The sequence below is a fragment of the Equus caballus genome, chromosome 2, assembly GCF_041296265.1.
Source record: "Equus caballus isolate H_3958 breed thoroughbred chromosome 2, TB-T2T, whole genome shotgun sequence".
Classification (NCBI taxonomy): domain Eukaryota; kingdom Metazoa; phylum Chordata; class Mammalia; order Perissodactyla; family Equidae; genus Equus; species Equus caballus.
Window position 1 is genome coordinate 90,845,115 of NC_091685.1, and position 20,251 is coordinate 90,865,365.

The 20,251-nt window shown below is 47.3% G+C and overlaps 1 protein-coding gene across 8 annotated transcripts in view; it reads right to left on the bottom strand.

The window, feature by feature from the left end:
- Nucleotides 1-4,362: 4,362 nt before the first annotated feature.
- Nucleotides 4,363-20,251, bottom strand: part of ARHGAP10 (Rho GTPase activating protein 10) — a 287,552-nt gene continuing 271,663 nt past the window's right edge. For 7 of the 8 annotated variants that reach the window (XM_070261551.1, XM_023636457.2, XM_023636456.2 and 4 more), the window contains 3 exons: nucleotides 15,536-15,685; nucleotides 14,302-14,393; nucleotides 4,363-5,120 (listed from right to left, as the gene is read on the bottom strand). In XM_070261551.1, coding sequence (XP_070117652.1) covers nucleotides 5,032-5,120; nucleotides 14,302-14,393; nucleotides 15,536-15,685 — 331 coding nt within the window. In that variant the 3' untranslated portion in view covers nucleotides 4,363-5,031. The remainder of the gene's footprint in view (nucleotides 5,121-14,301; nucleotides 14,394-15,535; nucleotides 15,686-20,251) is intronic. The other variant, XM_023636458.2, reaches the window with a different exon arrangement.

Sequence of the window (20,251 nt, forward strand, 5' to 3'; positions counted from 1 at the left end):
CTGTCCCATTAGCCAAAGCAAGTTACAAGGTCAAGCCCAAGAGTCAGCATGGGAGTGCCACAAAAAGAGCATGGATTGAGGGAGGAGGGAAATGTGGGGTCATTAAGTCCATCTACCACTAGCAGTTACTTGGGTATTTTTTTCATAGAATTTATGTTGCTAAGACAGTAGTTTCCATGTTTTCTGTGGTCTGAAAAAAACTATTTCTTTGGATCTTCATGTCCTGGGCCAGCCTGGTCCAGAGATGGTCACGGCTCCTGTGAAAAGTGGCTTGATCAGCTCAGGCTCCTCCCACTCTCTGAGTTGCTCCACCTGCAAGTTTCCTCAGTTGCTGAACCTTTCAAGGAAGGAGAAGTCCAGACACCAGCACATGGCAATGAGCCGCCTCAGTGAATCCCGTGCATTTACTGCCCGGTCAAGGTGCAAATCGCTTCTTGGGCAAAAAGCAGAAGTCTGCTTTCCAGTCAAGTTGATCTTCTGATAGGAAAGGATTCTCCAAGGTATTCTTCCAACCAGTAGATTGAGATATTTTTAGCCAGACGTTAAAGCATTAGGAGAATGTGCCAGGTTACCCAAATAGGGTAGCAATAAATCATTGCCCAGGTGAGTCAAGGAAAGAGAGCTGACAAGCATCTGGGAAGACATTTGCAGGGTGAGGAGCAGGCAAGCTGTCTGAGGACACTCTCCTGAAATAACATCCTCTGCCAGGAGTGAGGAAAGAAAGTGGTGTGGCTCACGAAGATTCAGAAAGTCATGGAAAACATCCGGCTGAGGAAGGAGTCAGAAAGACTGCCCTTGAGAGATTTGAGGGAGAACCAGCCAGACGGTAAGAAGGGGCCCAGCACTGAGGTGAATGGGGAATGAAGACAAGGCCAAGATTACAGAGGCAGAGTGTGCCTTGGGAAGGAGGGGAAAGGCCAGACAATGTAGGGCAGAGGGAGAGAGCAAGGATGGCCTTTGGAGAAGAGATGCTGGAGAGAAGCAGGGGGTGGCTAGGAGAGGAGAAGCGGGATGGAGACTGCCTTCTCCCGTCTTCTCCATTTACTGAGCCGTATGTCCTGCCATGCATCCTTCAGGCACTTGACATTCATTATCGTTTGCCACAACATCCCAATGAGGGCGGTACTACTACTTCCATTTCACAGAAGAAAACTGAAGTCTAAAGAGGGCAAGTTAACTTGCCTAAGGTCACCAAGGCATAAAATAGTGAAAACAGGATTTCAAAATAGGTTCTTTTTAACTCAAAACATGCACTTTTAGCCACTGTAATAGCTCCTTGGGACTGCTATAACTAGGTGCCACGGCCCGGGTGACTTCAACATCAGAAATGTATTGTCTCCTGGTTCTGGAGGCTGGAAGTCTGAGATCAAGATGTCAGCAGGGTTGGTTCCTTCTGAGGGCCACGAGGAAAGAATCTGTTCCAGACTTTTCTCCCTGGATTGCAGATGTCTATCTTCTCCCTGTGTCCCTTCACATTGTCCCCTCTCTATGCCTGTCTATCTCAGTGTCCAAATTTGCCCTTTTTTTTGGGCGGGGGGAAGGAAGCCTGCCCTGAGCTAAAACATCTGTTGCCAATCTTCCTCTTTTTGCTTGAGGAAGATTGTCGCTGAGTTAACATCTGTGCCAATCGTCCTCCATTTTATGGTGCTAGGTCTGTACCTGGGGATCTGCAGCCAGGATCCGAACCCGCCAATCCCAGGCAGCCAAAGCAGAGAGCACGAACTTAACCACTATGCCACCGGGCCGGCCCCCCAAATTTCCCCTTTTTATAAGGACACCTGTCGTACTGGATTAGGCCCCAACCCTACTGACCTCATCTTAACCAATTACATCTGCAGTGATCCTATATCCAAATCAGGTCACATTCTGAGGTACTGGGGTAGGATTTCAACATACGAATTTGGAGGGGGGCACAATTAAAGCCATAACAGCCATTATCCCCGACTGGCCCCAGAGGCAAGATGGTGCAGCAGAGAGAACAGTGACTAGCTTACTGAACCTAAGCAAAGCTCTTTGCTCTTGAGAGCCTCTATTTTCTCATCTATAAAATGGGATAATTTCTCCTGGCTCACTTAGTCACTGTGGGGAAAGAATGAGTTAAACATTCATCACTGGTACAGAGAAGCCACTGCTTTCTCCACCCATACCCCCAACAGCAGATGTTTCTGCTACTACACAGCAAGGGGGGTGCAGCCCTCACAGGCTCTTCAGCTCTGTTCTCCCCTGGCATCTTCTTTACAGCCGCAGAGGCCACCAGAGCAGGCCCTTGGGTGACACCATCAGACGCAAGCCCCACACCGCCCTGCAAGCAGGAAACACGACATCTGAGTGCTTTCTTTTGCCCAAAACCTCCATTGTGTCTCTGAATGAACACAGCCTGCAGACCTGGTCTAAGCTGCTGCTGCAGGAGCTGAGCGAGGGAGCATGGAGCGGCCAGAGCCCTGAATGAGGCGAGGCCACTGCTCAGGTACCTTCAGCAGATGCTCAGGGAATCAGTCACACCCCACGCAGCAAAAACACAGGAGAAAATACACCCCATTCCTCTTCTGAGGAAACGAAGATGATCCGCCAATGTAAGGGAACACCTTACATCCCCATTATTAGGTCAATGCAGGGCCAGGCCCGGAGGGAAGCTCCCTGCCCGGAAATCTCGGCAAGCCTGGCCACATGTCCTCCTCACAGCGGGAAACACCCTGGCGCTACCCTGTGCTTCCCCAGATAACCACCGGAGGGGTCTCTAGCACTCACCACACGGTTCTGAGGCTTCACTACTGTCATGCTGTCATCCTATGGATCACAGAAGGCCCTGACAAGGATGCAAGTCACAATCATAGCAGTAACATGCAGGGAATAACAGTTCCCATTAACTGAGCACAAACGACGTGCTGGGCGCACTACTTGTATTAGCGTGCCCAGTGTCATTTCAACCCTAAGCCTCCGGCTATCATTTCCTTTTTAGGAGGCAAGAACAGAATCATAGAGGCGATTTAATTTGCCTGAACTTACACAGCAGCCAGACTTAGTGGTGATTTGACCATGTAAATGGGGTGAATGTACTTGGGGCGTTAAGAGCAGTTTGGGGTGCAACTCACTGTGAAGGACGGAAATCTTCCTGAAGCAAATCAATCAAGTCCTGGTGCAGCAATGCTAATTCTTAACACCCCACGGGGACACATCAATTAGGAATACTGCCAGGAAATCACCCCCAGTGCTAACCTGCGCCCACTATAACAAACTGCCTATCATTTTGCATTTTCCCGCAGAGGGCTTTCTTCAAATGGGGCACACCACTAACCTCTTCTCACAAGTCAATTTTCCATCTGTATCCCTAAGCAGCAGGCATGGGCAAGAAATGACAACTCAGAACACAGGACACTGGGGGCTATGCCATCCCCACCCTCTGAGCCAACCTGGCCCACTGCACAGGCCTAGGCCCAGCCCTCGGCCTCAGGGTCAGCCACTGTCGTGTGGCCCTGAGCTACTCAGCAGTCCCAATACTCCACCAGGCCCACAGTTCAGTATTTTACATTACATTGCGCTGAGATTGTCCTTATTTTTATGTAAAATATGGGCACACTTCAACAGGCCCATTACCCTGTATATACGTGACCTCAAACTGGAGACACTACATGGTCCATGTATCAGAGACCTCACACCTGATACCCAGCAAGCTCTTGAATCAGCTCATCTGGGGACACATCCTTCCTGTGACAAATTCCTAGGAGTTCAGTCTCTGAAAAGCTGAGGAACCTCCCCTGGGGAAAAGAGACATGCCAGGCCCCCAAAGCAGACCCTGGAGCAGGAGGAGCTGAGAAGAGTAAGGAATGAGGGCAGCAGGGTCTGCCCACAGCTGGGGCAGCTGTCATATACCGGGTCATGGCTGAGGCTCCTCAGAAATGGCCTGAATGCCTGACCTGCCGCCCCACAGCACAGCTGAATCCAGATGGCAAGATCAGCGCCGAGACCTGGAAGGCAGAGGGAGGGTGGGGTGGGGTGGGGACAGAGTTGTACAATGAAGCTAGTCAGGAGGGCTGGCCTCCACAGTACTGACGCAGCTCACGCACAAACCACTCCAGGGCAGAGGCAGAGCCCCACTCCTGGTCAGAGGCACACAGGCCACTGCGGGAAAGGCCTGCTCAGGTGGCTGGAGGAGGCCCTCCAGAATTTCCCATATCAGAGAGGGCCACTGCCCCAGGAACACGCCCTGCTGCAAATAAGCAAGGCTCCTGGTTAATAAATCTACCTGCGAGTGTGTGCCAGCATCAGAGGGAATGACTCTCCATCCTTTGGCTGCCAAATCATAAAACATTACAGAGAGAATGAATTCCATGAGCTCTTCCCCACATTATGACACAAATCAAATAGTAAATTACATTTTATTTCATTTACAGAGACCTTGGGGCCAAAAGGTGGTGTTTGGAAAACAGCACACAGGTGAGAAGCACCGAGAAGCCTGTTATAAATACCGGTGGCTCTAAGGAGAGTGAGCGTGGGGACCAGGGGGCCATCTAGGAAAGAGCATCTCTCTGCTGCCCTCTGGGTTTAGACCAATTCCCCTGCCTGCCAGCAGCAGCCGCCTCCACACCACATCAACCAGAGCCAAGAGTGCATCCTGCAAATGACACCAGGAGTAAGTACAGTTCCCTTTCAAATCTCAGCAGCAGGTGCACAGGCGGTGTCTGGTGTCTGGTGGGGGAGGTTGGGCCAGCAGAAGGCTGCCCTCCGTCTCATTCCATAGGCTGGATAATTAAAAATCACAAGTCCCAAGGCTTGAGAAATGAAAAGTCCATTCTGTTCATCCTGACATTCTTTTCCCACTCCACAGATCTACACAGTTCGGTGCGGTCGTCCCCTCTCCCCTCATCGCTAGCAGGATGTCCCCCCTCCCCACCCCTGGAGTGCCAATCGTGATCTGTCATTCCCATGTGTCCAGGTGGCTTTGGGTTCTGCCCAGGAGAAGGGAGGCAGCTCACCGCCCCCAGGCAGGTCCTTGGGTACCAGGGTCCACGTGGGGCCCTCACGGGCCAGGCGCTACAGCAGCTTGACATAATTCTGTGGAATCAGGCCCCTCTTGCCGTTCAGAGTCCCTTCGAGCCAGCCAGGTTCCCTGGAGGTTTGCACTGAAAAGGAAGAGAAGTCACTTTTAACCAAGATGCCCCCAAGTACTTGCTCCTGTGAATTCACTGTTCTGCTGTGTATATGAAAGGCTCAACCAGGGAGTGGCCAGTAGAGAATGGGGCCCATTTCTGGGATGTCTGGTCACAAATCTGCATGAGGGTTATTTATAGGATTTGGCCTTTGGTTACCACATCTTCATCTGTCTTCCTACAGCAGCCTGCTAACCAGTCTCCCAGCTTCCAGTCTGACTCCTTCCAATCCACTATGCACAAAGGAGCTCAGCGAACTTTCTGGAACACAGAGCTGATCACATCATTCCCCTGTTTAAAGTCCATTGTCTATAGGAACAAACCCAAGCTTCCAGTGGTCTGGTGCACAGGCCACAGCCCTGCCCACCTCTCCAGCCACCCCACACACTCCTCACTATTGCATCATCCTTGTCACCTGAGGGAATCACCCAGAGAAATCCCCAACCGGACCTCCAGGCCTTTGCACATGCAGTACCTTCTGCCTAGAAAGCCTTTCCCACACTTCTTCCTCGTTATAGACCATAAATGCCCCCTCCTCTAGGGAGTCTTCCTCGACCTTTCTCAGCACTTATCAGGCCTCACAGGCATGGTCTGCGCAGTTGTCTGACTGCCACACTGGACGGGAGCTCCTGGGGACAGGGCCCAGGCCTTATGTACCTGGCACACTGCAGATGTCCATAAATATCCATGACAGATACATAAGAGAATGACCGCAAGCTGGATAACAAAGGGCACCGGGACAGAGCACTGATCACCAGGGTTTGCAAGTCAAATACAGAAGCATCTAATAACCCCCAGCTGTGGGCAGGCCCAGCTCAGGCCTCAACAGTGTCAGGAGCAGGAGTGGCAGCGTGTGCACAGATGAAAGGGGAGGTGCAGGCTGGCCCAGCTGACCAACTCAGGAGCTAGCTGAGCAATGCAGGTGTGATCACAACCCAGAAGGAGAACTACTGTGTATCAGAAACCAAGCAAACACATACATGTATACCACATACAACCTTTAGGAAACAGTACTCTCCTCACTATGTGCAAGGCACTCTTGTTTATTCTATTATTTTAAATGCTGATTGGAACTCAGTAAATGGAATTCATAACCCACTAATGTGTAGCAACCCACGGTGTGACCTCCACAGGGCTGTTCCCTTGGCTCGGAATGCTCTTCTCCCCAGTGTATGCCTTAAGCTATCAGTTTAGGCACCCCTCCCTCTAGGACCACTGTAATGCTCCAGGTCAGGGCCCCAGTTATACACTATTTTCTCTCTCTCTCTCTCTCTCTCTCCCCCCTCCTCGCCCCCCCCCCACCCCGCCTAGGCTACGCTCTAACATGAGCACAGTGCCTGACACATCTTTATCTGTTTCATGAATGAATAAACAAATGAATGAGAGCTGTGCCCTCCATGTGATCTGGCAGCAAGTCACTTTCTTCATGCCCTCACTGACATTTACTCTGACACTGTTCCTCAGGGCAGGATTTCTAAAGGCTTCTCGCCTCTTCCAAACCACCCAAGCCGGCAATGCCACCAGGGCGCAGCCATGGTCAGGGAAAAGGATTGGATTCTTTGTGAAAGGAGCCCAGGGGTCATGCAACATGGTGGGCCTACATGGAAAGGGTCCCAGGGCTCTGGTAAGAGGACCTGGAGGGGACTCCTGGATGATAAGTGCTAAGTGGGCGTGCCTGGAGAATTACACAACCCTCAAGGCCTCACTCAGTCTCCTCACCTGCAAAATGGGGTAACTAGCACTTAGCTTGTAGGACTGCCGTGAGGAGTCCATACAACAGTTTATGTAACCTTGGATGTGCTCAGAGTTTCTTCTCCCACACACACAAGCTCACAGAGAGTAGGTATTAATAAACATCAGCTAAACAGAAGAAAAAGAAAGGTGGTTTCCCACAAAGCTGGGGGTGAGAGGAGGCCTGAATGTGGAAAACCAAACTTGGCTGGGAATCCTGCACCGACCCCACCAACAGATCGGAGGGGCTCGTCCACACCCCATCTGCCTTGTCTACAGAGAAGAGAGATGGCACCAACTTACGGAGGGTACCAAGGGGACTCCTGCAATATCCAAGAGCCTGGAAGTGGCCAAGGGCTGGTGGTAGGGCGAGATGGGAGGGAGGAGTCCTGAGCACCCACAACTGGGCGTCCTCAGGCACAGAGAAGGTGGCTCAGAGGCTCCACTGAGGCCTGAGACAGTCTCCCCCTCCTCTGAAGACCTGGCCTCTCCTGGGAGCATCAAACTACAAAATACCCATCCCAGGCTCCTCTCTGTACTTTGTTGATCAAACTGCTTCCTCCAATATCAGTGTGAGGGTTAGTTTTATGAGGCAACTTGGCTGGGCCATGGTACCCAGATATTATTCTAGATGTTTAGATGGGTTAACAGTTAAATCAGTAGATTCTGAGTAAAGCAGATTACCCTCCATAATAGGCATGGGCCTCATCCAATCGGTCAAAAGCCTTCTTCGAACCAAGACTGAGCTCCTTGAAGAAGAGGGAATCCTGCCAGCAGGCCACCTCTGGACTGACTACAGCTGTTCCCTGGGTCTCCAGCCTGCCCACCTACCCTGCAGATTTTGGGCTTGTGCCTCCACAACCGCACAAGCCAATTCCTTAAGATAAATCAATATCTACCTATCTATCTATTTATCTCTCGATCTATCTTTCCAGAGAGATTCATTCATTCATTCATCCACATGCACACATACATCCTATTTGTTCTGTTTCTCTGGAGAACCCTGACTACAAGCAGTTTCAGGAGTAAGAACCTCATTTTGGGGGAAATGTTGACGCCAAGAGGCAGTGAGGATAAGGGAAATGAGATGTGTTTGGAATCCACGAGATCTGGCTGGACCTCTGGCTCCTTAATGACTGCGACCCTGGATGATTTACTTAATCTCTTACGACCCTAAAAGAAGGGGAATGATGATTCATTCAAAGTTGTTGCAAAGATTAAAATGAGACCATTTACATCAAGTGTGATGCCAGGCACACACTGTTTCCATGCCCTGTCCAATGTAGGAAAGTAAATATGCATGGGTCTCAGCTTTTGTCACATCCCATGGGCTGTGTTCTGCCTGTCAGTCTCAGTCCAGGAGCCTTGCTCTCCTTCAGCCATGGAGCCCTGGGCCAGCTTCATGCTGGAAGAAGGTCACAGCATGTAACAAGAGAGGTGCCATGGACTGCATGTGTGTCCTTCTGAAATTCATACATTGAAACTAACTCCCAGTGGGATGATACTAGGAGGTGGGGCCTCTGGGAGGTAATTAGGGTTAGATGAGATCATGAGGGTGGAGCCCCCACGATAGAACTAGTGCCCTTCTAAGAAGAAACAGGAGAAACCCTGATTCCTCTTCCCCCCACCCCCTGCCATGTGAGGAAACCAGGAAGAGAGCTCTCAACAGAACCTGACCATGCTGACATCCTCTCAGAATTCCCAGCCTCCAGAACTATGAGAAATAAATTTCCATTCTTTAAGCCACTCAGTCTACGCTATCTGTTTCAGCAGCCCGAACTGACTAAGACAGTGGGTATGGGACCAGGGACCCTGACTAGCACTGAAGAGCAATCGATCTCGTCCTCAGACATTCTGAGAGGTAGCGGACGTGGGGAAGAAATGAGGGACGTGAACTAGACAGTTGTTCCTCATTCCCTGATGCTGGGCTGCCACCGGGCCACAATCCCCTGTCAGGGACAGGGCAGGTCAGTAGCTCCACTACTCACAGCGAAAGGCTGTGGAGAGCCAGCTGCTCATTTAAGACCCCGTGACACAGAAGCTGACAGTGCAGCATTCACTTAGCAAGCACTGGGGAGCACTATCTGTGTGCCAGGTGCCGAGGGATGGCCTATACCACAAACCCTGCCCTGCCCCCTACAAGCTATGTGACCCTAGGCGAGTCATCCAATCCCAAGAACCTGGTGAGTACGTGATGACAGTTACACCAATGCTCCCTGGTACATACTATGAATTTTTTTTATTGTGGTAAAATATATGTAACATAAAATTTACTATTTTAACAATTTTTAAGTGTACAGTTCAGTGGCATTACATACATTCACAATGTTGTGTGACCATTATCACTATCCATTTCCAGAACTTTTTCATCTTCCCAAACTGAAACTCTGTAGCTAGTAAACACTAATTGCCCAGTCCCCCTCCCTGGGCTCCTGGTAATCTCTATCTTACTTACTTTCTTTCTACACCAGTAGGAGTGTCCCTCTTATAGATATTTCATGTAAGTGGGATTATATAATATTTGTGCTTTGGTGACTGTCTTATTTCACTTAGCATAATGTCTTCAAAGTTCACCCATTTTGAAGCATGTATCAGAATTTCATCCCTTTTATGGCTGAATAGCCAATAGCCCGTTATATATATATACATATTCCACATTTTGTTTATCCATTCATTTGTCAATGGACATTTGAGGTGTTTCTACTTTTTAACTATCGTGAACAATGCAGCTGTGAACATGAGTGTAAAACTATCTTTTTGAGTCCCCTGCTTTCAGTCCTTTTGGGTATATATCCACAAGTGGAATTACTGGACTATTTGGTAATTCTATGACCGATTTTTTGAGGACCTCCCATACCATTTTCCACAGCTACTGCACTATTTTACATTCTCACCAGCCATGCCCAAGGGTTCCGATTTCCCCACATCCTCACCAACACTTATTTCCCCCCCTTTTTTTTTGTGAGGAAGACTGGCCCTGAGCTAACATCTGTTGTCAATCTTCCTCTATTTTATGTGGAATGCTACCACAGCGTGGCTTGATGAGTGGTGCTAGGTCTGTGCCTGGGATCTGAACCTGCGAAACCCCGGCAGCCGAAGCAGAGCATGTGAACTTAACCACTACGCCAGTGGGCCAGCCCCCCTTTTTCTGATTATAGCCATCCTAATGGGTGTAAGCTGGTATCTCATTGTGGTTTCTCCATGTCCTCGTGAATTACCATCCCAAAACAACAAGGTCACTGAGCTAGTGACAAGAATAATTTGTGAGAAGCTTTCTCCAGAACAGAATCTGGACTTAGGTTTTTTGTTGTTTTTTTGTTTTAGCATAATATAAACAATATATGTGACAAATATTTAAATCATTGTAATACAACAAATACCAGGAACCCACACTCAACTTAAGAACTGCAACATGGCCAACATGGAGGCCTCTGTCCTATGCTCTGTCTCCCCACCTCATACTTGTCCCTGCCCCAAAGCAACCAGTAGCTTCTCTCACCCCAGCTATGGTTAAAACACAGTTTTATCGCATATGTACATATCTGTAAAAAATATACTATTTTGTGTATTTCTGAATTTAACCAGAATCACATCATACAGAGTCTTCTGGCACTTACTTCTTTTTTCTTAACCTGTTTTTCTAAGATTCCTTCATGTTAGGACTATATTTAAGAATACAACTGTTGGGTTGTGGAGTCCACACATGATCAACTTTCCAAGATAAGCTCCCCAAACAATGGAGAGATCATGCCTCCAGGTGGAAATGAACACAGTCTGGGAAGCCAGGAAGCCAGCCTCACTGCTGAGAGAGGCCAGCTCGTGGAAACCTGTCCTGCCGGGCAGCCCTGGAGAGGGAAGGCACCCCCTGCCCTGCCTGGAGGGGCCAGCAGCTACAAGGCCGCCTGTCTGGAAAGAGAGCAGGGCTGACCAGTCACCAGGGAAATGTATTTCTGGGGTTCCCCAGTCCCAGAGAAATGGGAAAGGTCCCTCTGGTTGTCACAGGAACATTGGCTTCCCTGAGACTTTACCAACACAGCCCGCCCTGGGGGATATGGGAGGCATTTCCCCAGAACAACATCTAAGCATCAGTGTGTCTACTATAGAAATGAATCTTCCGCCTAGAATTCAAGCTCAAGTGCAGGCCCACATAGTAAGAGCAGAGAGCAAGGAACAGTTATGGAGCTAGTTAATTACTAAAGATTCCTTTCCGTTCCACACGCTGGTGTAGGATTTCCCACTTGTATATATTCTGAACCACGTAACTACTGACAATTGTGGCTCAGGGGCCACTTTGACCTGGATTTTCCCTTCTCCAAAGGCCAGTGAATGCCATAAACCAATTTCCTTTGTTGCCTGTAGGAAGCACAAAAGAGGAATGCACTGCAAGAACATTTATGCGAGCTGGAGGATTCCAAATGGACAAGCGAACATAGGAAAAATGTCTTGGGCATTTCAAGGATGCTAAGTATGGCTGGTCTGCAGAAAGGATGTGTTCCTGGTGACAATCCTGTAGCTGAGTTATAAACAGTGGCCAAGTGGACCACTGCCTAGCTCCACAAAGTTGAGGCCAGAGGAACTGCCGGTCTGTCCTGTCCTGTCCCAGTCAGGAGAAAGGAAGAGCCCTCAGCCATTCGAGAAAGGGCTTCAGTAGACATTTTCTGAGCAAGCTCACACTTTTAACTAGTTAGAAATTCCCTGCTAAGAGATCAACTATGCACAGATGATAAAGGTTCAAACACACAGAAAAGAATAAATCCTGCTTAAGGGCCTTCCACATTCTGTGTCCTTTAAGACCTGACCCTAAGAAGCAGCAAGTCTAACGGTGCAGGTTCTGAAGGCATTCCACCATGCTTATCCGCCACTGCAGAAGAACGAGGGGAGGCACCCGCAAGACAAGCAGCTCCCATAAAATGAGACACTCACAGACTCCTATAGGCAGAGGTGTCAACCCATCACCAAGGCAGCTACAGAGCAGTTAGCCCTGGAAGGAAGACTGAGGAAGAACCGAGACCTCCTGGGTGCCCCAGCGAGAGATCTACACAGAGATGGACACCAGCCCCGCACAGCACCGAATCTGAGTGGGGCTGTCTCGGCTTAGACGGGAGCCACGGCCACAGTGCACCCTGGTGCGCCAAGTGCACCTCCACAGTCAGCAACATCCTCCCTCCACTGATGGCTGTGCTGCACTCAAAACCCTGCCTGCCCGTGGCCCAGAATGCTGTCTTGACACAAGATCAATCTTGTGGACTTCCCTGAAGATTAGGATGAGGAATCTGATGCACAGAGAACTTAGGGAACTTGTCCCAAGTTGCACAGAGAGGAAAAGCCAAGATCTGACTGCAGGCAAAATAACTGCAGAGTTGACAACCCATAGCCACCTGTACCAACCACTACTCTTGTCCAAAACACTGAGATACTGGGGAGGGGTGGGGGGGGGGCGATTGGGTATATATATGTATGGGGTGTGTGTGTGTGCGTGTGTGTGTGTGTGGAGACAGACAGACACACACACACAGTCACCCACACACTTTTTTAAGGAGGACTCCTACAAGTCATCTAGGGACTTCAGAGTGGAGACTTCAGCCTCCTGTGTCAGACATCTATCGGCCTTTCCCCTGTTATCTGTGCTGGCAGAACCAGATTTGCCTGAGGTCCTGACCCTCATTCACATGTCTGTGTGTCCAGAGGTGGGCATGTCCCTATGCCCAGTATGGTTCTGACTGGTCTAACTCCCTGCCAGTGATATGTTCAGAGTGAGCATATGACCGTGTTCTGGCTATTGAGATGTGAGGACAGGGAAACTAGGAAAAGAATTCTAGAAAAGTTTTCTCATTCTCAATGAAAGGAACACAAGAATGAGGCACCCCCTTCTGCTGGGGCTGACTGTGGCCATGATGCCCAGAACTGTGGCAGCCATCTTGTGTCCACTGGAGAAAACCAGCCAGAGGCCGCTGTTCACAAGCTGAGAACGGTTCAGCAGAGATGGAAATACTGTGGTCTTTGAAGACACCTTTGAGAATGTAAATTAACCAAGCCTGAAACTCCCTACTTCCAGAGTTACTGCTGTGTGAGCTAATCCCTTTTCATGACTGATTTGGCCAGTTGTGTCAGTTTTTGTTACTGGCAGTCAAAGGCATCCTAACAGATACACCTTCTACCAAAGTAAATATCTCACGAACAACACCGTGTAAGGGATTCCAGAGGCTCCTAAGCAAATCTAATCACACCATGTAAAAACTCATCAGCATCTCCCAAACGCATGGATTTCAATGCTACCATCTCAGCTTTCCCTGCTGCCATACGCTGTGCCCATACATGACACTCCTAGAGGAGGGCAGCGACTTTGCCACACTCTGCTGGCAAATGTGCATGTAGGTATGTTATGGCGATAGAGGAATGATCTGGCTTCTCCTCCCAGAACAAACTTCCCCACAAAGTACAGTTCTGTCATCTGTGGGGTTTTTTGTTGTTGTTTGTTTTCTGACACTATCAGGAGTCCGTGGCTCCCAAGACTACACATGACACATACATAGAAATCTATTCTAAATGAGGCAGCTTGCTTTCTAAAAACAATCAGCAATGCTGCATTACTGACAAGATACCACTCTGCGTTGTGTTGACACATTCCACATCTTCTAAACATTCTGGCTAATCAACCATTCCACTCCAAGCATCGAGGCTTCTCCCTGCTTCCCCAGAACTCTCTGGGCAGCTCCACCCACACACATCACCACCGTTTCCACAGCAACCAATGAATTTCATAATGAGCAGGACTGGGAAGGAAGAAATCAAAGTGGGGGGGAGAGACATGCACTGAACCACAGGAGAAATTTGTGAAATATTAAGCTGGGTAGAGCTCCTAAATGCTGTGTGTGAATATAAAACCCTCAAATAAAATCGACGCCCTTGTTTCAATATGCAAAGTCAATACCCATAACCAGAGATTCACACACGCTTCAAAGGAGCAAAAATCATGCAAAGTAAGAATGGTAAGGGATTATAAAACAACATTTTTTAACAATACTACTCTCATGGAACTCAGATTTGGCAAATCTGAAGCATTCTGGAGGGTTGGCTGGGAGAATGGGAAAGGAAACAAACGACAGAAATCAGAAATACTTCTTCACTCTAAGTGGCACTAGCTTCTTTACATCAGGAGAAAGATATCCTGAACGAAGACTCACAAGAGTTAAAAGCGTGGAAGATAACCAAGATTACAGCAGAAGGGGTATTCCAGCGACCAAGACATCGGCCCTGGCGCTCAGTTCCTCGGAGCCAAATGGGCCCACCCTGTCCTGTCCAAAGCACCAAGGGGTAGACCTGTGCTCCTGACAACACCACACCCAGTGACTGCTCACTCTGGGCTGTAGACATTCTGGGGTGATAGAATATATCCTACCACAAAGCTCCCACTAATACTTACCGTCCTCAAAAATTGCTCCTATTTCAAAAGATAATTCTGAGCTGTGTTCTGCTTCACACGGATACACCGCTCGAGCCTTCCGATTGATAACACTGGAGAGGAAACGTGGAAGAATGTGAGAAACTGAGAGGGATAAACCTCACCTTTCTCCCACCCCCATGTCCCAAATCTCATTTATATGTCACCAGTGGGGAAACGCCTCCCAAAAAAGGAATTAGCAGAGACGGGAACATCAGGCAAGACCACAGCACTTGATTTTCAAGTAAGTGATGGGTTTTCCGATTCCAATCTTTCTTCAGGGAGCCTCTCTGAGAAGCTTTCACTGAAGCTCTTCACCTAATTCTCCTCTCCGCCCAGTGGGATGCCCTCTCCTAACATTCAACATGATCAGAACCACAGGGCATGCTTATTTCCTAAGCACTGCGGTTTATCTATTAGGAAAAGCACCGATGTCTTCAGACAGAAGACAAGGCAGTGAGAGACAGAGGCACACACACTGAGTGGCTTCAGCAACGCGCTGCAGACACTGATCTGTCTAGACTGGCAGTTGGCTTCCATACCACTCTGGAAGGGCCTGTTGTTCTTACTTGGGTCTTCTTTATTTCACCCCCTCACTCCTGACCCCAAAAGGAACATCAGTTTCAGCATCTCACTACTTGTCAAAATGTCCTATGTGTCCTTATGGGGAAAGAGCACATTGGGGAAGGATGGAAACTGTGCTGTTAGCTGGATCAGAACTGAAGAAGAAGGAAGTGTCCCGCCTCACTGAGGTTGGAGCAGACACTAAGGCTAAGAGGAGCTCCAACCAGCTACCCAAGAGGAAGGGCTTGCTAAGGGCCAGCACCTCTGGCCTCTGTACAGCTGCCTATTTAATGGCCATGGTAATTCCTGTTCCCAGTGCCCAGTTTACATTCCTTAATACAAAGCATGTGCTTTATAGTCACATATAAGAAGATGTTCCAACATAAGTAGTTACATAAATGCACAACCAGCACCCAAAAGGCAAAGTAGGTTCAAGCAGCCCTCACATTAAGGCAAATTTCTCCTAAGGACATACTTGCTCTTGAACTGAGGCACAGCCCCAAGACAAGGTTGTAAATGTTGTCTACTGTGTCCAGGAAGCCGGAAGAACCTGAGCAAGCATTTCCAGCCGAGAACACAGAACCTGCTCAGGTTGATCGAGCCCTTTCTGTGTGCTGCCCGCATATTCTACATCATATTCCAAACCACGTACCTTTCAGGTGGCTTGTCTGCTACAGTGGCAGGAGAGAGAGGGACAGGTGCGGACTTGGGTGAAGGAGGTCTAACAGCTGGGTTGCAGCTTGGTGTGGTCGGGGACTGTGGGTTAAGCCACTGGACCATACATGATCGGGGCTGGCTTGTGCTAAGGGTGGAAATTTGAAGGACAAGATTAATAGTATAAAGGCCACAGAATACCAAATACATGACACCCTAATCCTAAATAGCTGGGATGATAGCTCCCTTATCTCTCCAGAGGACCAGAAGGGACCGAGTCCTCTCTACATCCTCCCAGGTCTGCAGCCCCAAAAGCCACATCCTGAAACTACAGACGCCATATTGTACTTCTCCAAGTTTGTAGAGATCTAGTCTCATCCAACCTAGCACCACCATATCAGTTCACTAGTTAGGACACCAGAATCCAACTGTCAATATAGTTCCCTGGACTTTTGGGGGCTTCATGTTTTCTGCTTATAAGGAAAGTCACAAGAATCTACAGTGAAGCTCATGACCAAGAGCTCCAAAAATTCAACGTGTGGCCTTTTAATGTTTAAAGCTCTTTCATTTGGTCATATATACATGCAGCAACTCAGAAAAAATTGCTACTGGAATCGAGATTCTTCTAGAGAGGAGCAAAGACTAGCATTTAAGGGAGAAACCAAGGAACAGCAAAAATCTTTGCTGACCTAACATTCCCTAATATTTGAAAATTTTAAAAAAGTTAACATAAAAAGTTCAGTGAACAGACTCATGGAGGGGTCTCTAAACATGAAGGGAAAGTTCAATAAATATGTGTGGATCTCAAATTATTATTCAATGATCTCAAAACTGGAGGCTAGTGACTATGGCATATGAAACTTACTTCAAAAGCATAGTGCTAAAAACTGCTCATTTCGTTCAATTACATTTCCACTACATATGTATTCAATGGCTGCTACACCAAGATACTCTTCACCTCAGATTCACCCCCTTCGGCTAAAACCAATTTCCATGAGCAGCTTCCTTGTCTTTCCACGTTCCTGAGCATTATCTTTGATTCCTTCTTCTCAAGCAGAACTAATACTACGTTCTGCCCACTTGTACTTCAAATCTCATCATTGTCAGGACTATCCCGTTCTCACAGCTGCATGCCAGTGTTACCACTCCGGTCTCCTGGCTAACCCCCAGCACCATTCCTCCAACTTGGCCAGGTCAATCAGCCACACAGCCACCTAAGACCCAGTCTACTCCATCTACCTCCCCAAGAACTAGTGCGCTCCCCAACTTGCCCCTCCAGGGGCTCCCCTGCCCCACACCCTGGCAGGTCCGCCTGTAGTTCTGCTTCCCTGATGTTCCTGTACTCTGCCTCCTGTCTCTCTTCACCCCTCAGGCTCTCCCACTCCTATGCCTGCTCTCATACTCAGCTCCAGGTCTCCCCGACTCCACTTTGGCCTTTCCTAAGTCACAGCAATAAATGGGACAGCAGCTTGGCATAAGTTGTTCTGTGATGGTTTCAGATATTTCTCTTGCTTTTGGGGCAAGAGTGGGTCTTTAACTCTTTTTGTAGACCTCACAAAGCCAGGCAGTGTACCAGGTACATGAAGTCTTCAACCAACATCTCAGCAACCAATTCAGATGTTCTAAAACTAAAAGTGGATTTTATAAATCAGGTACATGAAATACTACATTATTGACTTAATAGATATTTAGTACACAGGTTTCCTATCCCTTGATCAGGAAAGGGGATGGTGGATGTGCACTTAAAAAATGTTACTCTTTGAACAACTTATCTACAATCCCCTTATCCAGCCATTCATTTGGAAGTCATAAAACCTATTTCATACTAAGCAAAGAAACCTATAAATCTCAAAGTGTTCTGTATCACCTGCAGCAAGTCACTCAATTCTTTATCAGACAATGAACCTTGCGTGGTGTCTTACTAATCAGGAAAGGAGGGGAGGGCTGAGGGAAGCTCTGACCAAGAATTTAAGACCACAGTTAGCCAAACAATTTCCATTTTCTCTCCCAGCAATTATTCAAGGTGCTTGGAGGAGGGTGGTGGTGGAAGATGAGATGTTTTACCACACCCCCATCAGCCCTTTCTAGTCATAAATACTCAAGCGATTAAATGATGGCCATCCATGTGCTGAGAGGGAGGACAGCTACAGGATGAAGATAAAGTAACAATGTGACTACATTTATAAGGCTCTTTAAAAATAAAGATCATAAATTTTATAGCTGTTATCTACTTAATCCTCACATCTTTTTTTTTTTTTTTTTAAGTGTTTTTGTTTTTTTGTAAAGGGAAAATACCCCTTTTGGAAAGTGAAAGATTGTTGGAATAGCAGATGTAGATAGTGCGAGCCCATCTCTTAGCTTGGCTTTCTCCATCATGTCCCAAAACAGGAAATCAGAATCAGCAATCCTCTGCCAGGGTCAAGCTCTCAACATCTCCTTTTTTGTTTCTTTGTTTTCTGTGATCTCTGTTGTTCAACATATAGATGTGCTGTGTGACCCAGCACTAACCAGTTCACCAAGACAATCTTTCCAACTTCCCACTTAAGACTTGAATTTCTGTATTTGTGGGGCTTGCCCCGTGGCCGAGTGGTTAAGTTCACATGCTCTGCTTCGGCGGCCCATGGTTTCACCCATTTGGATCCTGGAGGCAGACATGGCACCGCTCATCAGGCCATGCTGAGGTGGCGTCCCTCATGCTACAACTAGAAGGACCCATAACTAAAATATACAACTATGTACTGGGGGGCTCTGGGGAGAAAAAGCAGGAAGGAAAAAATAATGAATCCCATGTGGGTACCAACTTTGAGAGCTGGAATATTCATAGGAGGGAGCAAAACACAAGTTTGAAAACAGTCTCTATGGAGATGATGGAGCCACGTGGACAATTGGAAGTCCTGTGAAAGAGGAACCCCACGTAGTAAAACAAAGTTTGGAAAACAGAACAGAATAGCTGCTTGAATACAAGAAACTTTTCACAGGTAAGGAGTGGGGATGAGGCAAGAAGTGGCTCAATAAATATACCTGTACCCAAGTGCTAAAGTGAGTTCTCATCTCAGCCAGTAGAGGTCAGATGATGGTGTATTTCACAGGTGTGTCCCAAAAGCAAACTGTCCATATTTTTTTGAAAGCAAGAAATTGTAAACATGAGCTTCTTTATAGAAATCATCTCCTACTTGCCATAATTTGAAATAATTTAATTTTTTGGTAATAAAGATCAAATTTAACTATTTAATTCTTTAAAATATAATGCACATAATTTCCCAAAAAAAGCAGTAGAGAAAAATATTACTTTTGAAAGAAAATTTCTGATATTCCCTTTCTCTTGATTTGAAACCTTTTAGGGGAACACTAGGCAATTCAGAAATGGTAGCCCCTAGCAAAGGTCTAGCAGTTTTTCTCAACCTGGGCCCTAGGAGAGAATTAAGCCCTAAGGCATCCATGTACATCATAAATGAGCATCTCTCCTATACATCTAGAATGGTGCTAGCTACCATTCTAGCCTTGGCAGACGATTCTCCATGGGTCTCTCGTGTTTCCGTGCTTTGAGCGAGCAGAGGCACTGGCTGCCTTTGTCCTGGACTATCTCTTCAAGGATGTTTGTAGAGCAAACAGCCTTGGGAGATAGAGAGTGTCTCTCCCTCTGGAGCAAAGAGCAAGCTTTACTGCGTTATATAAGATCTGAGTTTCCTTGTTTATTTTCCACATAGGAGTGAAATCATATGGTAAGTGTCTTTCTCATCTGACTTACTTAACATACAGAGAACAGACAGGTGGCTCCCAGAGGGGAGGGCGGTGACAGGAGGGCAAAAGGGGTAAAGGGACACATGTGTACACTAACGGACAGAAACTAGACTTTTGGTGGTGAACACAACGCAGGCTACACAGAAGTTGAAATATAATAATGTACATCTGAAATTTGTATAATGTTATAAACCAGTGTGACCTCGATTAAAAAAAAAAAGATCTGGGTTTCCTAAGCTCTGGGTTCCTCTCTTGGAACCCCACACGCAGGTGTTACCTGGCCCACAGGGCATCACCCTGTGGGAATTGGGACTTGGAGGAATTGATAGTCTGACTATTGCCAGTGCTATGACTAGGAGAGTACTTTGGCTCTGACCAGGAGGTCCCAAGTCTTCTGCCAGCATTCCTGAAACCACGGCAGGCAAATCTGGCAGCTTACAAGCAGAGTAAAATTTCAGATTTCATAGTTCTTGACATTATCATCCTTGGGAGAATTGAGAAAATACTCACTCAAGTCATTTCTTGTATTCTGTGGTTCAAAGAATCCTGGCTAAGAAAGTCTTTGGGTTAAAGATCAAAAATGATGCGTGATCGCAAAACAAAAAGCTCAATACTTGCTAGAACATAATGAAATATTGAGTGTTTTCTCCTATCACTTCCCAAATTTAAACATTTTTTTTTAATCTACTCATTTCCTTCCTGCTGCCCCTTTAACTACAGATTTTTGATGAGTAAGACTGGCATGATCACAAACCACCAATTTTATTTAATGATGAGCTGCTAACCAATTACAAAAAAGTACTGAAGTGCCACATGTTTCCTGAAAGCCAAGTTGTGGCTTGCAAAAACAGAGGCAGAACTCAACTATTCCTGAAAAGCTCAGAAACCACATTTACCAAGAGAGAAATAAATTGTAGAGAAATACTAATATCTGTTTGCTTGCTACCTTCCCAATGTGACATACTAAACTAAA